Source organism: Sinohyriopsis cumingii, unplaced genomic scaffold (assembly GCF_028554795.1).
Source record: "Sinohyriopsis cumingii isolate HCF-2022 unplaced genomic scaffold, ASM2855479v2 utg000198l, whole genome shotgun sequence".
NCBI classification, from domain to species: Eukaryota; Metazoa; Mollusca; class Bivalvia; order Unionida; family Unionidae; genus Sinohyriopsis; species Sinohyriopsis cumingii.
This window is the reverse complement of record NW_028315875.1, coordinates 4,173,498-4,192,500: the sequence shown is the minus strand read 5'-3', so window position 1 is coordinate 4,192,500 and position 19,003 is coordinate 4,173,498. Positions and strand designations below refer to the sequence as shown.

Here is a 19,003-nt window from a genome sequence, read left to right as displayed (position 1 = left end):
TCCCTGCTGACTCAATGTTCCAACCAGTTCATTGTCAGGAAAGGTCCAGACTCTTCACGCTAAGTGGTCCTTTCGGCTGTTAATCTTTGATTGGATTTGCACACTTTGGATCAGCGTCCATTGCTAAACCTAGTTCTGATGAGGCGGAACTACTAACTGCCTACCGTTATCTTTCTTTGGGGGGCCCTGAGTGGCGGAGTGGTCTAAAGTGTTCTCCGTTATGGATCACTGCCATCTCACCTCTGTCTGCATGGGTTCGAGTCTCGGATTCGGCCAATGTGGGTACATGAGAAAGCTTGCCAGTAGGTTCTCGTGGGTCGGTGGTTCTTTCCGGGGTTTTCCCGGGTTCTTCTTCCACCATTAATACTGGCCGCCATGTATAGCCTATCCTGTGCTGAAAAATGGCGTTAAACCCTACAACAACAACAACAATCGTCATCTTTCCAGCTGTGAATCTGGAAGTTGGATCATGAATACTCTGGTAGTCAATTTGGATGGGTTTTGTAGCTAACACTTTCCTTCCACAATCAATTTGGATGGCTTTTGGAGTTGACACGTTCCTACCACAGTCACATTGGATGGGCTTTGGGGCTAACACTTTCCCTCCACAATAAGTTTATATGGGTTTTGGATCAAACATCTTCCATCCACCCATTCTCATCCTGAGTGTAAGTTATAAAGATAAGGAGCTAGACCAGCAAAGTGGCTCTGATTGCCCCCTCCCACTCAGATGGGACGAGTCCTGGGTGTAGGATCTACTCAATCTAGTGACAGATGTCCACAGGAAAATCACAGCAAGGCCCACCATGCTAAATAACCCCAGTCATATGTTTCACCCATCTCCAGATAGGCTTCTCTTTACACCTGGCTCGGGTCAGGAGGGCCTTTTGTAGAAAGAAATTTTAACCTTCAGTTGTGGAGGGAATCATATGAACTAGAACACCCTGCTTTAAAGGCTTATGAGAAAAAGTGGTGTGTTTTCAGTGACTAGTACAGGAGCAACATTATCCCTTTGAATGCTTTGATCTCACAATTGCCTGATTTTTTTTCCTCTGGTTTTTTGAGGAGGTTAGGTTAGCTTCTGTGACTATCAAAGGCTACCAGTCCATGTTTTCAGCCATCATGGTTGAGGGGATGAAGACCATAACAAAGACTTAAAAGAATTTCTTGCCAGCTTTTACCTGAATAGGTCCAGATCATCTTTTTCCTAAATGGAATATTTCTTGTGTTTTGACCTGGCTAAACTCAGATTTGAGCATTAAGCTACAACCTTGCTGAAGCTAATGTTTTACATAATAATGCATATGCTGTCTGACCTCAGTTAATACCTCAAGAGAGGTTTCGATCAGAGACATTATCCGACATGTATAGTCAACCATCTTGAGTTTCTGTCTCTGACATCTAGTATCACAGAGATGAGAATTGGAACTAGTGGCTTCAGCCCAGATGACCACCAGATCCTGTAGTTTACGTTAGCACAACTTTCTAATGGGCATGGATTTAGCACTTTTGCTGGATTTGCCCAGATATTTTCTTGGTAAAAGAAAAAATAAATTTTATAATAAAATACTTATTCTGTGACATTACTGTTAAGATTTGCCACACCTACTGCAATGCAAACATCCTCATTGATGTTTTGCTTTAACTTAAACTGGTAAAATTTTCATATATGGGTATCCACCTAGAACTGGAAAGGCAGGGTAATTTGGAAGTTTTTTCTTTCCCTTTGCCAGTAAGTTATACAATGTAGATGGGAAAAACAAAACTGTCTGTCTTTCTGAGAAGGTTGGATTTGAGAGGTAGTATATTTTATTTCATAGCATTGATCTGATTGGTGTGATTTATAAAAAAAAAAAATTTTTCTTCAAAATCCCCAAAATGTATCCCTATCAAATATCATTATAAATCTGTTACTGTCAGTGTCAAAATTGAACAGGTAGCAGTAAATTAGAACCAAGACTTAGCAAACTGGTGATAGTCCTCTGCCTGGGTAAACAGATCTATATGCCGACTAAGGTACATTTTGATTGGAATTTGGAGAACCATATAATTTCTTGATATTCACTAAAACAATTAGACAGGTCATTAGAATATTTGTGAAGAATTTTTTTCTGACTTTTATCATGCATGTCTATTTTCTGTCCACTTTACAATCCAAACTATTCAGCAAAAAAATCCATTACTCTTGGAAAAATCAGTTTGAAATAAAATTATCTTTTTTTCCGCACAGTGTTTTAAAGCGTTTTTCTTTTTTCTACATCTCTTTTCAGGCACCATATCCCAAGAGATTTCCATTTTCCGAGATGGTCCCAAATGTATATAATCAAGTTAAGGAATATATAAATGGTTGTCTTAAATTTTCTGCTGATCTACACTTAAGGTGAGTGACAGTGAGAAGGTATATTTAATGAGTTCAATTCCTACTTAAGATGTTTTCTTTTGTTAATTAAGGAACCAGAAATTTATGATATTTCAGGACTGGGAGAAATCTGAGGATGGTCTTCTAGACTGGAATAAATTTTTTATCTAATTAAAAGTTGTATTTGTATTTTGTAAACATTGCTGGGCAAGTAACAACTGTTCTGGGCAAGTGATACTTCCATACCTAGCAGTGTGCTGTAATGCTCATTATCAGCTATCAGAGCCATTTAAGAGACAATACGACTGGCAATATTGGCAGATGCATTCCATGGGTAGGGATCAAAAGCTAATGAAAAGACAATACGACTGGCAATATTGGCAGATGCATTCCATGGGTAGGGATCAAAAGCCAATCAAGAAACAATATGACTGGCAATATTGGCAGGTGCTGTGGGTAGGGATCGGAAGCCATTGAAGAGACAATACGATTGGCAATATTGGCAGATGCATTACATAGGGATCAGAAGCCAATAAAGAGACAATATGACTGACAATATTGACAGATGCATTCCATGGGTAGGGATCAGAAGCCATTGAAGAGACAATATGACTGGCAATATTGGCAGAAGCATTCCATGGGTAGGGATCAGATGCCAATGAAGAGACAATATGATTGGCAATATTGGCAGATGCCATGGGTAGGGATCAGATGCCAATGAAGAGACAATACGACTGGCAATATTGGCAGATGCATTACATAGGGATCACAAGCCAATAAAGAGACAATGTGACGGCAATATTGGCAGATGCATTCCATGGGTAGGGATCAGAACCCAATCAAGAAACAATATGACTGGCAATATTGGCAGATGCCATGGGTAGGGATCAGAAGGCAGTGAAGAGACAATACGACTGGCAATATTGACAGATGCATTCCATGGATAGGGATCAAAAGCTGATGAAGAGACAATACAGCTGGCAATAATGGCAGATGCATTCCATGGGTAGGTATCAGAAGCCGATAAAGAGACAATACATATGGCAATATTGGCAGATGCATTCCATGGGTAGGGATCGGAAGCCAATGAAGAGACAATACATATGGCAATATTGGCAGATGCATTCCATGGATAGGGATCAGAAGCCAATGAAGAGACAAATACGTATGGCAATAATGGCAGATGCATTCCATAGGTGGGGATCAGAAGCCAATGAAGAGACAATATGACTGGAAATATTGGCAGATGCATTCCATGGATAGGGATCAGAAGCCAATGAAGAGACAACACAACTGGCAATAATGGCAGATGCATTCCATGGGTTGGGATCAGAAGCCGATGAAGAAACAATACATATGGCAATAATGGCAGATGCATTCCATAGGTAGGGATCAGAAGCCAATGAAGAGACAATATTACTGGCAATATTGGCAGAAGCATTCCATGGGTAGGGATCAGATGCCAATGAAGAGACGATATGATTGGCAATATTGGCAGATGCATTCCATGGGTAGGGATCAGATGCCAATGAAGAGACAATGTGACGGCAATATTGGCAGATGCAGTCCATGGAGAGGGATTAGATTGTATTTATATCACATAGCCATAAAGCTGATATTATAAAAAAAACTTTATCGATTCAGAAATTTAAAACTACCTTTTTAGGTACTTTGCTTTTTACAAATTATATTGGGACAGATTGTGTGCTAAAAATTAACAAAAATGACTAGATAGCTATACTTGGATTTTTAGGTGAAATATATGCAACTTCAGAAATAGTTATTTCTCAGATATGCATAAACACACCTCATTTGCCACCAGATTGAACTTGCAGCATGGGTCACATGCATTAACTGAAATTGTGAGCAATTGTCGTTAAGCTGTCACAAAATGTCCCATGACTAACATCAAATAAATAAACATACACTGTATTTGTGAAACATTTCTGATCTTTTCAAGATATAATCTAGTCAAAGTGAGAAGTGAATCAAGTGTGCCCTGATGAAATTGTCTCCCTTTGGTTACAAGAGATTGGAAATGGTGGCAAGTTGCTGCATTAAACAACTACAGATCAGTCATTGAAAATGTAAATACGTATTGTCATTTATTTACTGTAATTGTGAACTTTGATGAACTCATTGCACTGTAAAAGTGTGTAGAAATATAAATCTTTTAGTTGCTGCATCAAACAAGTATTGGTTTCTTGAAAGAAGAGCTGTCACTACTGGGTAATAAAGTCTTAAGCCTTCAAGCGAGGTTGTTTAAGTTCATATTTGCTACATTACTATTTCTCAGTCTTTATTTCTTTTTACTTACAAGGTCATCTAGCCTGTAGCACTGAGTGACTTTATTACCAAATATTAGTGTTCTCAAATTAGAACATATCAACAGTTTTATTAAACAAATTCACAACAGAATTTAACTAACTTTGAAAGAAGGCATCCTTGCATTGGCTGCTTTCAAATATGGAAGAACAGTTTTTGTCATCACTTATTCTATCCATGGCATTAGAAGAAATATTTTCAGAAATCATCAAACTTACCTAGATTTCTTTGTCAACTCTTGTTTCACTATTAGGGAGATGTCAGGCAGGTGAGAGATATCAGGCCCACATGGGCTTCTTGCTTTAATATATTTCAAGATCTATTTGTGTTTAACAGAACACATTGATTTAAAAATAAATAGCCACTTGCAAAAAACATCAATCTTATCAACAAATGCTTGAGACAGGATAACAAAAATATAACAGATACTATTATCTTTGCAAATAATAAATTTAAATAAACTTACTACTAGTATATGTCTTTATTTTCAGTCTTCACTTTTTCAACCCAATTAAAAACTGTGGATGGGAATGTTTAACTTTGCAGCTTTTGTAATTTTGTCTATACTGTTAATATGGCTTCATATGAATGTAAACTTTTGTATTCATCTGCCATAAGGTACAGAATATTATGATCTCCATCTCTCTATCCATCCATCCATCCATCCATCTCGCCATCTGTCAGGAGTTTGGTTTTGACACAATAATTCTAGTTGTCCACCATCAACATTTACTGAACCTTGTGGCTGGCTTGCCTTCTGAGTAAGGAAAAGCTGTTTTGAGCTTGGGGTCAAAAGCTCTTGACCACTGTGACTGAGAGAAGAAAAATGGTTTCTACACACTCACTCCACTGTCAGTAGTTACCAAACATAAGGATGGCTTGCATTAGGTTAGCCAGGTCTTCATAATGCGTGCATAAGTTGGGTCATCATGATGCCTGTGTAAGCTGGATTATCATGATGGCTGTGTATGCTGGGTCATCATATTGCCTGTGTAAGCTGGATTATCATGATGGCTGTGTATGCTGGGTCATCATATTGCCTGTGTAAGCTGGATTATCATGATGGCTGTGTATGCTGGATTATCATGATGGCTGTATATGCTGGGTCATCATATTGCCTGTGTAAGCTGGATTATCATGATGGCTGTGTATGCTGGATTATCATGATGGCTGTGTATGCTGGGTCATCATATTGCCTTTGTAAGCTGGATTATCATGATGACTGTGTATGCTGGGTCATCATATTGCCTGTGTAAGCTGGGTCGTCATATTGCCTGTGTAAGCTGGGTCATCATGATCGCTGTGTAAGTTGGGTCATCATAATACCTGTGTAAGCTGGGTCATCATGATGGCTGTGTATGCTGGGTCATCATGATGGCTGTGTAAACCGGGTCATCGTATTGCCTGTGTAAGCTGGGTCCTCATGATGGCTGTGTAAGTCGGGTCATCATAATACCTGTGTAAGGTGGGTCATCATGATGGCTGTATTTGCTGGGTCATCATGATGGCTGTGTAAACCGGGTCATCGTATTGCCTGTGTAAGCTGGGTCCTCATGATGGCTGTGTAAGTCAGGTCATCATAATACCTGTGTAAGGTGGGTCATCATGATGGCTGTATTTGCTGGGTCATCAAGATGGCTGTGTAAACTGGGTCATCGTATTACCTGTGTAAGCCGGGTCATCATGATGGCTTTGTAAGCATGGTCATCATGATGGCTGTGCATGCTGGGTCATCATCGTGCCAGTGGAAGCTGAGTTATCATAATGCTGTTCATTTGCAAGACTCCATTTTTTGCAGAACATATCTTTTAATAATATATTTGATTAATTTCAGCTACACAGAGATAGATGATATGATAAGGAAATCCACAAATGTACTACTCACCAGGACTCTCAGTGGGAGCGTAACATCCCTCATTAAGAGGCCCAACCTTAGTCTGTTACAGGTAATTAAAATTTGTAAAACACATAGGGTCAGATATAATAATTTACTTTAAGAGTCATGAGTGTGTTTACACAGACAGTCGGGTTACGTTCTAAAGGATTAACACTTTTAGGTGGGCTTAAACACAGCCCTTCCGTGTTGTTTTTTATATTTATAATTCTATGTAGATCGACACATACTTATGCTAAAAATTATTGTCTTATTTACTATCTACATCCTAGTTTACTGAATTTATAAAAATGTAGGAAAAGTTATTAATTTTTGAGCCCATTTGTTCTTTTGTTTTGTTTAGAGATATAGGTATATGAGGCTACATACTGACCAGTCAAGCTGGTCCAAACCTTTTAGGCTATTTGTATGTGCACCTGATGTGAGAGGTATCAACCAACTTTGATTCCTAACCATGATAGTTAGAATTTGTCCCACATATATATATATATATATATATATATATATATAATCAGAAAGACACCAGCATTGCTTGTCAATAATCAATTGATAGATGCCAGATTCTCAATTAGTTTGAAAAAAAACAAATGGCACTGCATGCCAAGAATAGAAATAGTATAAGATGATGAAGAAATTGGAACAACAGCACAAAAATAGATTCTCTATTGTTAGAACTAAAGCAAGGTTTTCTACAGGGTATGATAAAGGACATGTACCGAAACATATGCACACAAAGAGAGGTATGCTTGGAACAGTATTGGTTAGAACATCTGCCTCGGATGTGGGAGGTCATGGGTTCAAACCCCGGCCAAGTCATACCAAAGACTTATAAAATATGATACTTACAGCTGCCTTGCTTGGCACTCAGCATTAAGAGGTTAGTGTTAGGACTGGTTGACCTGGTGTCAGGATAATGTGACTGGGTGGAACATCATACTACATTTCTGCGACATGATGCCCCATTGCTAGACATCACTATAAACTGCCACGTGGCAGACATCATAGCAATATGACTGAAAAATTGTTAAAGTTACATTAAAAATCCATATCACACGCACTTGTTATTGCTGAAGAATATTAGAGATAGTTTAACACTGCAGTTAAAAAGAAGAAACTTCCTGGACTTTTCTGGTGGGGTCAGTTTCAGTCCCATTGAGAGTCATTTATTTATTGTTGCCATAGCAACAATCATTAGATTAATCTGTTACTCATACTGTAAGATTTGCTCTGGTAATGAAAGTACACTACAATTTAAAGTGCTGCAGGACCAGATTTATTTTAGAGTTTGAGTATTTTGTGTTTTGGAGAGTCACAGATAAGAGCATGATTTAACCAGGAATTTATGCCATGTATTTATGCTTGAGTTTTTCTTTAGATACATATTGCAGAAGCTTTAGCATTATTGTGTTTTGTTCTTTTCAGTTAATACAGATATCTATCAATATGAATTACTTAGAGAAATCCTGCATTTACTTAGAGGACTACATATCCAGTATTACAGGGTAAGTCAGTCAATATTGTTTTATGTGCAGACATATTCAAATTGGTGGGAAAGAACATCCTATTAAATACAAAATAAGCAAATAGTTATCATGTAAACATTACATCATGGCTATAAAAAATCTGATTAAAAAATTTGCTTGTCATCCAGCTGGACAAGAGACAATATTTTTGACATAACTGTGGACATCCAGTCAGAATACTCTTAGGGCTATTCCAGTAAAACATATATCCCCCGCGGGGATGGCACTTCAAAAAAACTTCTGTAGGAGGTTGTGTTTTGAACTGTTTTGATTCTGACAGTGGAAGGTTGGTTAGGAAAATCACTTCTGTAGTGGGGTGTGTTAACAAAATGAGAAATCATTGGTGGGGTTGTCAGAAGAAAAAAAAAACAACGAATATATATTTAAAATCGCATATAACCCCCTCCTAGCGGTCTAATGTGAATAAAACATTGGGTCAGAAAATTATGCCAGTACACGCGAGTGCACGTAGTTTGTACAAATTCGTGTACTTTTAAAGCAGTGATATGTGTTCAGCAAATTACGTCAACGTCGCGGATATAAAAAATGTGCACAGTATGCAATTTTTGTTAAACTTTTAGCTTCTAAAGTGCATTTCGCGACATAATTCGCGCTGCCGCAGCTGTCTCACATCACTTGATGTGACATCCAGATATCGGATACTTCGGTTCGATATGAATGCTGTTAAACTGAATTTGATTGGTTCATTGGCCCTGAAACAACCATTTTTGGAGATTTAGCCTTAATTTCATCTTCATAGTTTTACAAATGCGTGTTTTCAATAAGGACCACACAGGAAACCGAAATGGTTGAATCACAACACGGTTTGTCTTCAGACGACGTTTTCAGTCGGCAAATACTGGCTGGTGATAGCTATGATGACAATGAATTTCATGTATATCGGTCGGTTGGACATTGGGAAAATGTCACTGGAAATACCAGTGTGTGATTTTGAGCCCAAAATTCATGTTGAGTGTGAGTGCGAGAATACCCATGGGGCCATACATGTGAGATGTTGAAAATTGCACAACCATAAAGAACAGTCTCTTGTTCAAGCTAGTTATGCATATGTGTTTCAGACAGCAGGCAATGAAAGGAGTTCACAGCACAGAATAACATTCGTACACAGGAGGTGGAGGATCATATTAAATTCAGAAACAATTAACAGATTAATGCTTATAGGCAACATCAGAGAATCCCCATACAACGTAATTAAGTGTGTGTAGATCTCTAGTTGGCAGAACCACTGTGGCAACAAAGAATAAAAAGACAAACTTTTATATCATGCAGATGTATGACCAAATGATGTACATGCTCTCTATGTGCAAAAATTAAATGACATTAAACACAAGAGACTGACTGATCTGTGTAAACTCAAAGCAAGATGGATAAAATTTGTCCTGTTTGTGTTCGGTTCTTCCTGTGTATATTTTGATCATGGTGGTATTTTCTGCAGACCTTTTGGCACTTAGTTCCAAGCCATCATTTGGTATTTGTATTGCAAAATAGATAACTAAAAGGTCTATTATCTAATACAATACATTTTTAAGCAGTATCATTAACTGATGATGAAATTGATGAAAAAATACTTGATGTCATTCTGATATATGGATTCTTTACTACACTACGAATCTGTTCATCCTGATTCTTTTTTTAACCATCTCCTTTAGTCTTACTGGTACCAGTGCTTTTAATAAAATTGTAACTTCTATTTTCTTGCAATCTAAATATTTGTAATGATATGTTATTGTCAAAAGGTAAAATGTGCTTAGTGTTGTAAAATCTAAAACTATTAATTAGCAAGGGACTAAAGTAAAAAGTGGACAGAAATTATTGCCATATTACAGTGTTGTTAGAAACAACAGAATAGTTGTACAAGATGTATTTTGCACAAAGTTGTAGAACTAGCGCTCGTATTGTCACCACATATTCTACTTAAATAATTATATCATTATTTCTGTATATTCCTATCAGTATTTTCCCAGTGGTAGTAATTTTCTGGTCTGACGTTCATTTCTTGCGCAATTTTTACACATCAAGAATTCTCACCGTATCATTAAAAAACAATGTACTCTGCACCAAACTGAGTTGAGAAGAAATTAATTTTTTTAACCCAAAAATCACTGAAGCTACGAGTTCTTGCATTAAAGTCTCACATTAAATAACATTTGAAGTAGCCACGGTAGTAGTTTAGGATGCAAATGTACCAATTTCACCTTTGGTATATCCAAATCTTGAATGTGATGGAGTATCATAGCTCCAAAATAAACACATCAGTTTTAGAACCTGTTGATTGACTATGAATCAAGTATCCAAGTCCAACTGAATTGTTAGAAATTTTTAAATTCTTTTGACAAAATCATAATTAGCTGTCAGATATGGAGTAAGCCTATGGTCTTTATGCCCTCCCAACCAAGACCCCACCACAACCACGTGACCATGCCCAATGACATCACAGTAATAATCGCTATACAACTAGAGATGACATCTCTTCGAGAATTTTGATTTCAGTAGAGCCTTAACAGAGTGGAACAGTAAGAAAGATATTTAAGTGTTAGGGAGATATTTAACACTGGCTATTCATCCTGCCACCACTTCCTCATTGGAGATCACACACACACAAAACTTAGAGTAAATCCTGAAATCCTGGCAGCATCCCTGCAGGGGAGATAACTTGACTATTCTATTTTATTGGTCTCTGGTTATCCCATGGTATTTCTGTTACTTGAACATTATCTGTGTTCAGTCAGCATGGTCGAAAAAGGCTTACAACCATTGAGAGTTGTTAAAGGGGCTCACATTACTACAGATGTGAAAGAACGAGAACCATACTATAAGTCAGTGAAGATAAAATCGAGTATATATGGGTTTGACTGTCCCTGATTGGTTGATAATGAAAGTTAGATTATAGTTAAAACAATCTTTTGAGAGCTTGTCCTACTTGTAACTGAAAAAAGTGAGGGACATTACTGGAATCAGCAGCTCACTCTTTGGTGCAGTATTGAAAGCACACATTTCAAATTTCTATAGATCCAGAAAATGGTGTGGCTGTTATGGTTTTCTTTTCACAAAAGCTGTCATCATAGATGTATCTATACTGATATCAATTTGATCATGAGTACTCAAAATTTTAAGTTACTGAATTTTAATATCATGGTGTTTGCACAAATTTACAGTGGGAACTGAATTAGTACAGAGAGTCCTGAACTCTTGAGTTTTGTGCAGAAATATGGAATCCAAGCAGAATACATCCAGAAATGTTGAGGTTTTCAATCTTGGATTTAATCTCCCCATTGTGTTTCACACTGATATGCATATTCACAGAACATTTGTATAGTAGTAGGAAAAGTAAGTGAGAAATTTAGACACATATCATAAACAAGACAAACTATGTTGGGGGTCAAGATCATAAGAACAGGCTGGAATGGAGAAGTATAATAAAAACAATAATGAGTAGAAGTGTGCCTCATTTTTTGTGTGCAACATTATTTTCTTAGCTTCAGTAAGAAATTTGATCAAAAGTTAGACAACAAATGGTGTACAGTTAACTAAACCAATATGTATTTAGCTATTTAAAAGCTGTATAAAATCGATTTTAACCTTCTGGTCTGTTTCTGTCCATTCTGGTGATATGTCCACTGAATTAGTATGGTTGGAAAAAATATTTGGCAAATTTAAAAATTTAAAAATCTTTTGGCAGATTATGATTATACCCTACTTCTGCCTGAGAGATGTGAATAATTTTATTTCTTGGTTTGTTGATTGTGGTTGTTGCTCAATTCAAATGCATCGTTGAAAAACATTGATGCATTCTCATACTTTGTTACAAATATTTATTACAGATGCATATCTCCAGATATTGGTGAATATAGCGTGAATAAGTTATAACAGTTCTAGTTGGAACAATGAACATTGTTAAGAGAAAATTTAAGTGAGCTAAAATGTAAACTTTTTGGCAGTGTGTGATGCAGGATTGCTCAAGACTTTTCCATCTCATATGCTTACCATGAAAAATCCATTTGCACCAACTGATGATGACTTTTAGGTAACTGTCAGAAAGGCATAATTGACGATATTCTAAGGTCTGCAAAAATTACTTGAGTCAAAAGTTATAAATTCATACAGCTGTGGCAAAAATGATCGACTAGTACCTTTGCTGCTGTTGCCACAGTTGATTGGTTGATTTAGTGTGGTTTGATTTTGGTTTTTATTTGTGATTTTTTAACAATATATTAGGTGGAGGAAGAACCCCAAAAGACCACCAACCTAAATTGGTTGATCTGTGACACAAACTCACTTTGTGAGATGTGCAAGTGATGTAAAAGCAAGCACCTCAGTACACTTGGACACATGGAGCCTCTGTTGATCTGACGTTTATCTCCAACAGCTGAAGTCATTTAGACATGAGATCTCGGGGGTTTCAGTAGATCATTATGGCCTTTACACCATTTTCAGATGAAGAGAATCTATATATGGCAGCCAGTTTTACTGCTGAAGAAAATCCAAGTCCTTTTGAGACACCACAAGTAACTGGCAACATTCTCATTTACACATTGGAGGCAAGTAATCACATGACAAGCATCTTGTACCACTGCCATGGAAGCACCTAAGATCTGTATCACAAGACAAGCATCTTACACCACTCTGCCATGAAAGCCCCTCATGCCATAGGTATACGTCTCACATGAAAGACTAGAAATGGGAGATAGAACCTGTGACAACTGGATTGAAAGTGCAGAATGTTACTGCTAGGCCATCAGTGATGATGATGATGCTGCTGACAATACAGTTAACTGCAATGACATTGATTTTATGAATGCTCTGGGAAAAATGATTCCTTGACTTTCATCCATTTTTAAAAATCTAACTTATGATATAAAATGTTTGACTTGCTATATTTTTTTATTATAATTTTATATTAGTCTTGCAACAAAGCATAAATATAAGACATCGGTAACTGAAAAAGATGTTCTTACAAGAAATGATATAGTGTAAAAGTAGACAAATGATGCAACATCACTTCCACAGGCATCATTGGTTTTTTTCCTGACAAGTATAAGTTTACCAAAACATTTATTGAAAAAAAAAAAATAACAAGGAATCAGAATCTGACCACACATTTTAAGCAATACAAGATTTAACTATTATTCTAATCAAAAGCAGCATGCCTGAGAACAAAGAAAAATAGCAAGACATAGTGATCACTTTAGTAAACACAGAGTTTAGTAAGGATACAAATTCATGATTTCTGTATTAGAATAGAAATATCTATTATAAAATCTGTATTCATGGATGTTAAATTAGTAGGTATTAAGGGACTGATCAGTGACATCTACAAATAATAAGCCACCATGAAAATTTGTGATTTCACAGTATCAGAGACATACTTGGCTGACAGACAAACAAAAGGACAAAAGACTGATTATAATGAATGAATACAAATAAAAATATGCAGTAGATTATATGATGTATATGAATTCAGTAGATTACCTCCAGCCAGCTGTCATTTAAATCGCTTCTGTCCCCAACCCAATATTAAAATCGCTTCTACCGCCCACTAACCCATAGCCAGTTTTTTTTTTAAAAAAATATACTTCTGTAGGGGACAGTGTTTCTCAATTAAAACACATCTGACGTTGGATCATAATTTTTTTAAATTGCTTCTGTTGTGGGTTGGTTGAATTTGAAAGTGCCTTCCCCCCAGGGGGTATATGTTTTACTGGAACAGCCCTTAGATTGTACCTTTGAAAAAATATTACAGAAGCTGCCATACATGTATATTGTTTCCCAGATGATACCATGCAGTGTCACATTTCATCACAGCTTTCATTATGGTAACTTCTTGAATGTAATGAGTTGTTCTTATACAAAATATTCCTTTGTATCTTTTAATCAACACTAAAATGGGTAAATTTTCAAAATCTGCATTTTATGTGCATATTTTTAGCATTTTGTGTTTGCATTTAAATTATTATCTTATTGTTTTTCATTTTACTATCTTCAAATTACATTCTGAATGGGGGGCCCTGAGTGGTCAAGTGGTCTAAAGTGCTCACCATTACAGATCACTGCCATCTCACTTCTGTCTGTGTGCATTCGAGTATGGGGCTCAGCAATTGTGGGTACATGAGAAAGCTTGCCAGTAGCTTCTCATGGATTGGTGGTTCTTTCGGGGTTTTTCCAGGGTTCTTCCTCCATCATTGATACTGGCCGCCATGTATAGCCTATCTTGTACTCAAAAATGGCATTAAACCCAACAACAGCAACAACAACAGCAAAGCATTCTGAATGTGCATTATTGTTCTGTTTATTGTTTCCTTTGATTTTTGGGAGAAAATGGAAATGCATATACACAATTTTTCTGGTCTTGATAGTGTCAAAAGGAGAGAAGTACTGTTCTCAAAAGTACATGATAATAAAATTACATTTGTATAAAGGCAGCACTTAATTTATGATAAATAACAAGATAACTGCAATAAATGTAAAAATATGGTTGAGTATTTGTCAGCAAATAATAATTATTTTCTTTTCAAATAAGAAGTGTAAAGTATCATTATTGATTGATATCATATCACTACTGCTTGACAAGAATAGTGTTATGGCAAGGAGTGAAAAATTATTAGATCCGATGTATGCTGACCATGGAAATTAGATAAAAGCCTGAAAATGATTTATTCTCAAATCCATTCATGAAATACATTTGCGTTTTGTTACATTCTAGTTGTTCATTATACTCTATTCAGTTTGGCTGTTCTTATTCTTCATAATACATTCATAATTCCAGTCATTTGGCATTCCATTTTCATTTCATTGGTAAATTGCCAAATGTAAGATTCTATCAGTTAGATATTAAAAACATTTTGACTTAATTTTGGAAGAATTCTACAAATATATCATAATGTATGGTATTATTTTACAATTGGCCACACTGCCAGTTGTAGTGGTTGACTAAGTCACAGAAAGAAAAAAACCTTTGACTTCTTCTTATAGGAGTATGAAACAACTTCACCTTTTGATTTTTGTATGTACGCTGACAGTTGTGTATGACTTTTGAGATGGCATATAAATAGTGTCACTGTAATTTTTATTATAACCTTAGATGAAGTGTATTGCAGGCTGCCTTATTTGTTGTTCATATCAGTGGTGCCAATAAACTGTCACACATTCAAAAGCATGTGTTTTAATACATCATCAACTATTTGCCCTTTCCCCAATAAGTTATCATTTGTTACCACTGTCTGATTTCCAGAAGTTATAATTTGATGATGAAATTATACCTAGTCCAGTGTCAAAACTTAGAACATCAATATGTAAAACAAACAATTTGTTCTAAGAATAGAGTTGGTGAAAAAGCACTTTCTGTTATTTTTGAAGTTTGTAATTGCCATATTTATGGGGGCCCTGAGTGGCCGAGTGGTATAAAGCACTCACAGTTACGGATCACTGCCATCTCACCTCTGTCTGTGTGAGTTTGAGTCTCAGACTTGGCTAACGTTGGTACGTGAGAAAGCCTGCCAGTAGCTTCTTGTGGGTCGGTGGTTCTTCCCGGGGTTTTCCAGGGTTCTTCCTCCACCAATTATACTGGCCGCCATGTATAGCCTATCTTGTGCTGAAAAATGGCGTTAAACCCTACAACAACAACAACAACAAAGCCATATTTATGTTGTTTTCTCATAAAAATCATTTTGAAACTGAGTGATCATGTTTCATTTAATAATAGTAATGGCAGACATCACTGTGTCTAGCCAGTACCACTTAGACTGTCTCTTTACATAATTCATTGGGCACATACATTAAGGAAAATATTTAATTTTTATATAAAGTGGAGTCTCGGTGTTAAGTAATACAAGAGTTAGCTTAAAGATTGAAAAAAAAACAATTTAGGTCAGAAATTTTGCAAAGTGCTATGATGTGGAATTTGAGAATTGCTGTAAGGTCAGAGTTTTCTTACATGGCTCATTTTTGTGAAATTTGAAATTATGCCTTTGACTTGTAACATAGTTCTCAAACTTGTAAACAGAGAATTACTTACGATTTGACATGATTTTAATGGAACTACATATACATTGATCTGTTGACACTTGATGACAAATCTGGTTGTATGCAAATCACATTTGGTTGTTTGGTTGATATGGATGAATAAAATGTACATTATTTGTCTGTTCTAAATCAAACTCTTCAATTTGTATTATTATTTCAGGGCCGAGACAGATGGTATTCATGCAGCAAGGTTACATGGAACTTCCATGTTTAAGGTAGGCTATGCTGGCATCCCTGTTCATTAATAAAGCAAAAAGAAAATATATTGTGAAATTAACGTGTATCTTATAAAAACATCATTGTAATGCTTATTCCGTACCAAGAGACTTATATAGATCAGTTTCAAGTTTGATTTTTAATATTTCCATTAAAAATGTTAATCATGTAGGACTCCCGTTTGACCTAGAATTTTGTCCTTGAATCATGAGCCAAGGTTGTGCCTATTGTACCATGTCTGAGGGGGCAACTGTCCTGACATTTTTTCTTGTTTTACTGGATAAATATGAATCTACAGTTCTTCTTTAAATTCATTACATGATCATAAGACATTGCAAGTATGATCAGTACCTCGCAAATCCATCAATTCCAAACTTATATTTTAGCAATAAAAGTGCTAAAATTTGCCTGCCCACCTAGGTGGAGATTAGACATGATTGATCTCCCTTTAGAGGAATTGACAGTAAATCACATCGGTAGTATTACTTCAGCTTTCACTCTTGCTAGGGAAAGTGCTTTTCTGGAAACCTTGCAAAATAATTTTCCACTTGGGTTATTTTGTTATTTGGAGCAATTCTGAGGAGTTTTCTCAACTGAGGGAAGTATACTTCAACTATATTTCTATTTCACTTTCTATTTGGGGCAATTCTGATGAGTTTTCTCCCACAAGACAGTCTGCTTAAGCTATATAATTCTGTTTCACTTTCTGTTTTATTGGAGATGAAGAATTTAAACTTGGCTAGTCTATCTTCATCTTTTGAAATATCAGCATCATTTTTATGACCTGCACTACAGTTTGGAGTACTTGAATTAAGTTTTTATTCTTGATCTAGCATTTCCACTTTTACAAGTAATTGTCTGGTATTACATGTCAAGAGGTAGTTATTGTCATTTTAATTGACGTTGTGTTGATTATTTGCATCTATTTTTAATAAGTTCATGCTTCACTGTTTTACGGTATCATTTACTTTATGCAGTTACAGGTGTCAGCACAATGGGCAGGACTTCCCGATAATATCCTGGAGTTATTTTGTGTTATTTTGCTATAAATGAGAGCAAGATATTGTTTCCAGCTATTTACAGACAGAAAATAAACAAAAAAATGGCAGTCCCCTGCCGCTGAATATTGAATTGTTTGTCCCTTATATAAATGTGGTATATGTCACACTACATTTAGAAATACTGTGGTACACAATTTTTCATGGTACTCGTAAATAACATCTCATTGGGCTGGAGTGCTCTTCACCTGCCTTTGTTTCAAGAAGCCAGTATCTTATGGCCGATTCAAGATTGTGCATTACACATTAGTCTCCATGAAATGAACATAGTGCATTTGGTTGTAGTAGGAGATGCTGTATGAAGATGTCTGACAGCTCCACTGCAGTAAATTACATCAAGAGGGAAAAACTGATCATATCCCTAGATCACTAACTTCTGGTTTGTGAGATCTGAGGTACTGTCATCAACAACAAATCCATATTCAAATCCAGCACATTCAGGGCAGACCATTGCATTAGAAGACTCACTGTTCAGTGGAATTAAAGGGTCATTTTACCCATCAGTATTCAGATGATTCAGCACCTATTAGGATGAACAACTTGTGGATCTATTTTGAAGATGGGTTGATGCAAAGCTAGCCATCTTTGTCTGTCCATTCCCAGACCCAAAGGCAATTGTAGTTGCCATTCTTTCCCTGAACTGGAGACATATGCCATCCCTCAACCCCACTGATCTCCAACATCTTGCCGAAAGCAAGTGAACCATTGTGCCACCTTCTGATTGCACTCATCAAGTGGGACAAATAAACAATTAGTAAACTTAGCAGAAATTCACAGGGTAACAGCAATTAGTGAACTCTGTAGAAATTATAAGGAAAGTGTGCTCTTTTTTCACCTTACCAAGCAATGAAGAATACATGTGTTTTCATTTAAATCCAGACTGTTTAACACTTGGTTCCTATGAAACAGACCCTCGGGGGGGAAAACAATTCTTAGAATAAGTAATGGACAAAATTTCTCAAGCAAGAAGACCCATTGGTTGTAATAATTTCAAAGGAAGTGGAAAGTTTTCTCTCAGTGGTGAGTATGGAAATGCTTCAGTTTGAGAAGAACCTCAATACAATAGACAACCATCTTCCTCTTTTGAAGAGAAGGTTGCTTACATTATTATGAAAGGCTCCTGTTCAGCAATCTCCAACATGCTTTGTCATCATGGAAGTGAGTACATAGAACAAAAACCTCTCCAACCATCTGGTTAATTTATATATATTTCTTGGCTGAAGGCTTTGACCCAGCATGCAAAATGGAATTTGCAGTAGATTCAGTGTGGTTGAATAAAGCATCTTTTGAACCTGTGTCAAGAGTGTTGTTGACTTGCCTCTCATATGAGACCTGCATCCAAATCATTTTAACTACAGGAGGGAAACTTAGTGAGATAACATGCTTTGAAGGGTCCTGAATGCAGTGAAACCTCTGTCTTCATTAAATCCTTCACCCCAGGAATATCAACATGACCCTGTTATGGCTTTGACGTGATACCTGAAGCAAACCGAGCCTTTGTGGAGAGGAAGATCTCAGATATTTCTGCCTTTGCAAAAAGGAATGGATATCTCAGCTCAGGCTCTGTTAACCTGGGTAAATCACTCTG

The 19,003-nt window shown here is 36.5% G+C and overlaps 1 protein-coding gene across 1 annotated transcript in view; it reads left to right on the top strand.

The window, feature by feature from the left end:
- The window catches only part of LOC149774597 (exocyst complex component 6B-like), a 136,374-nt gene that overhangs the window by 72,709 nt on the left and 44,662 nt on the right, over positions 1–19,003 (top strand). Inside the window, exons 14-17 of the mRNA XM_089945081.1 lie at positions 2,271–2,380; positions 6,519–6,630; positions 8,001–8,080; positions 16,302–16,356. Of these exons, the coding sequence (XP_089801207.1) occupies positions 2,271–2,380; positions 6,519–6,630; positions 8,001–8,080; positions 16,302–16,356 (357 nt within the window). The remainder of the gene's footprint in view (positions 1–2,270; positions 2,381–6,518; positions 6,631–8,000; positions 8,081–16,301; positions 16,357–19,003) is intronic.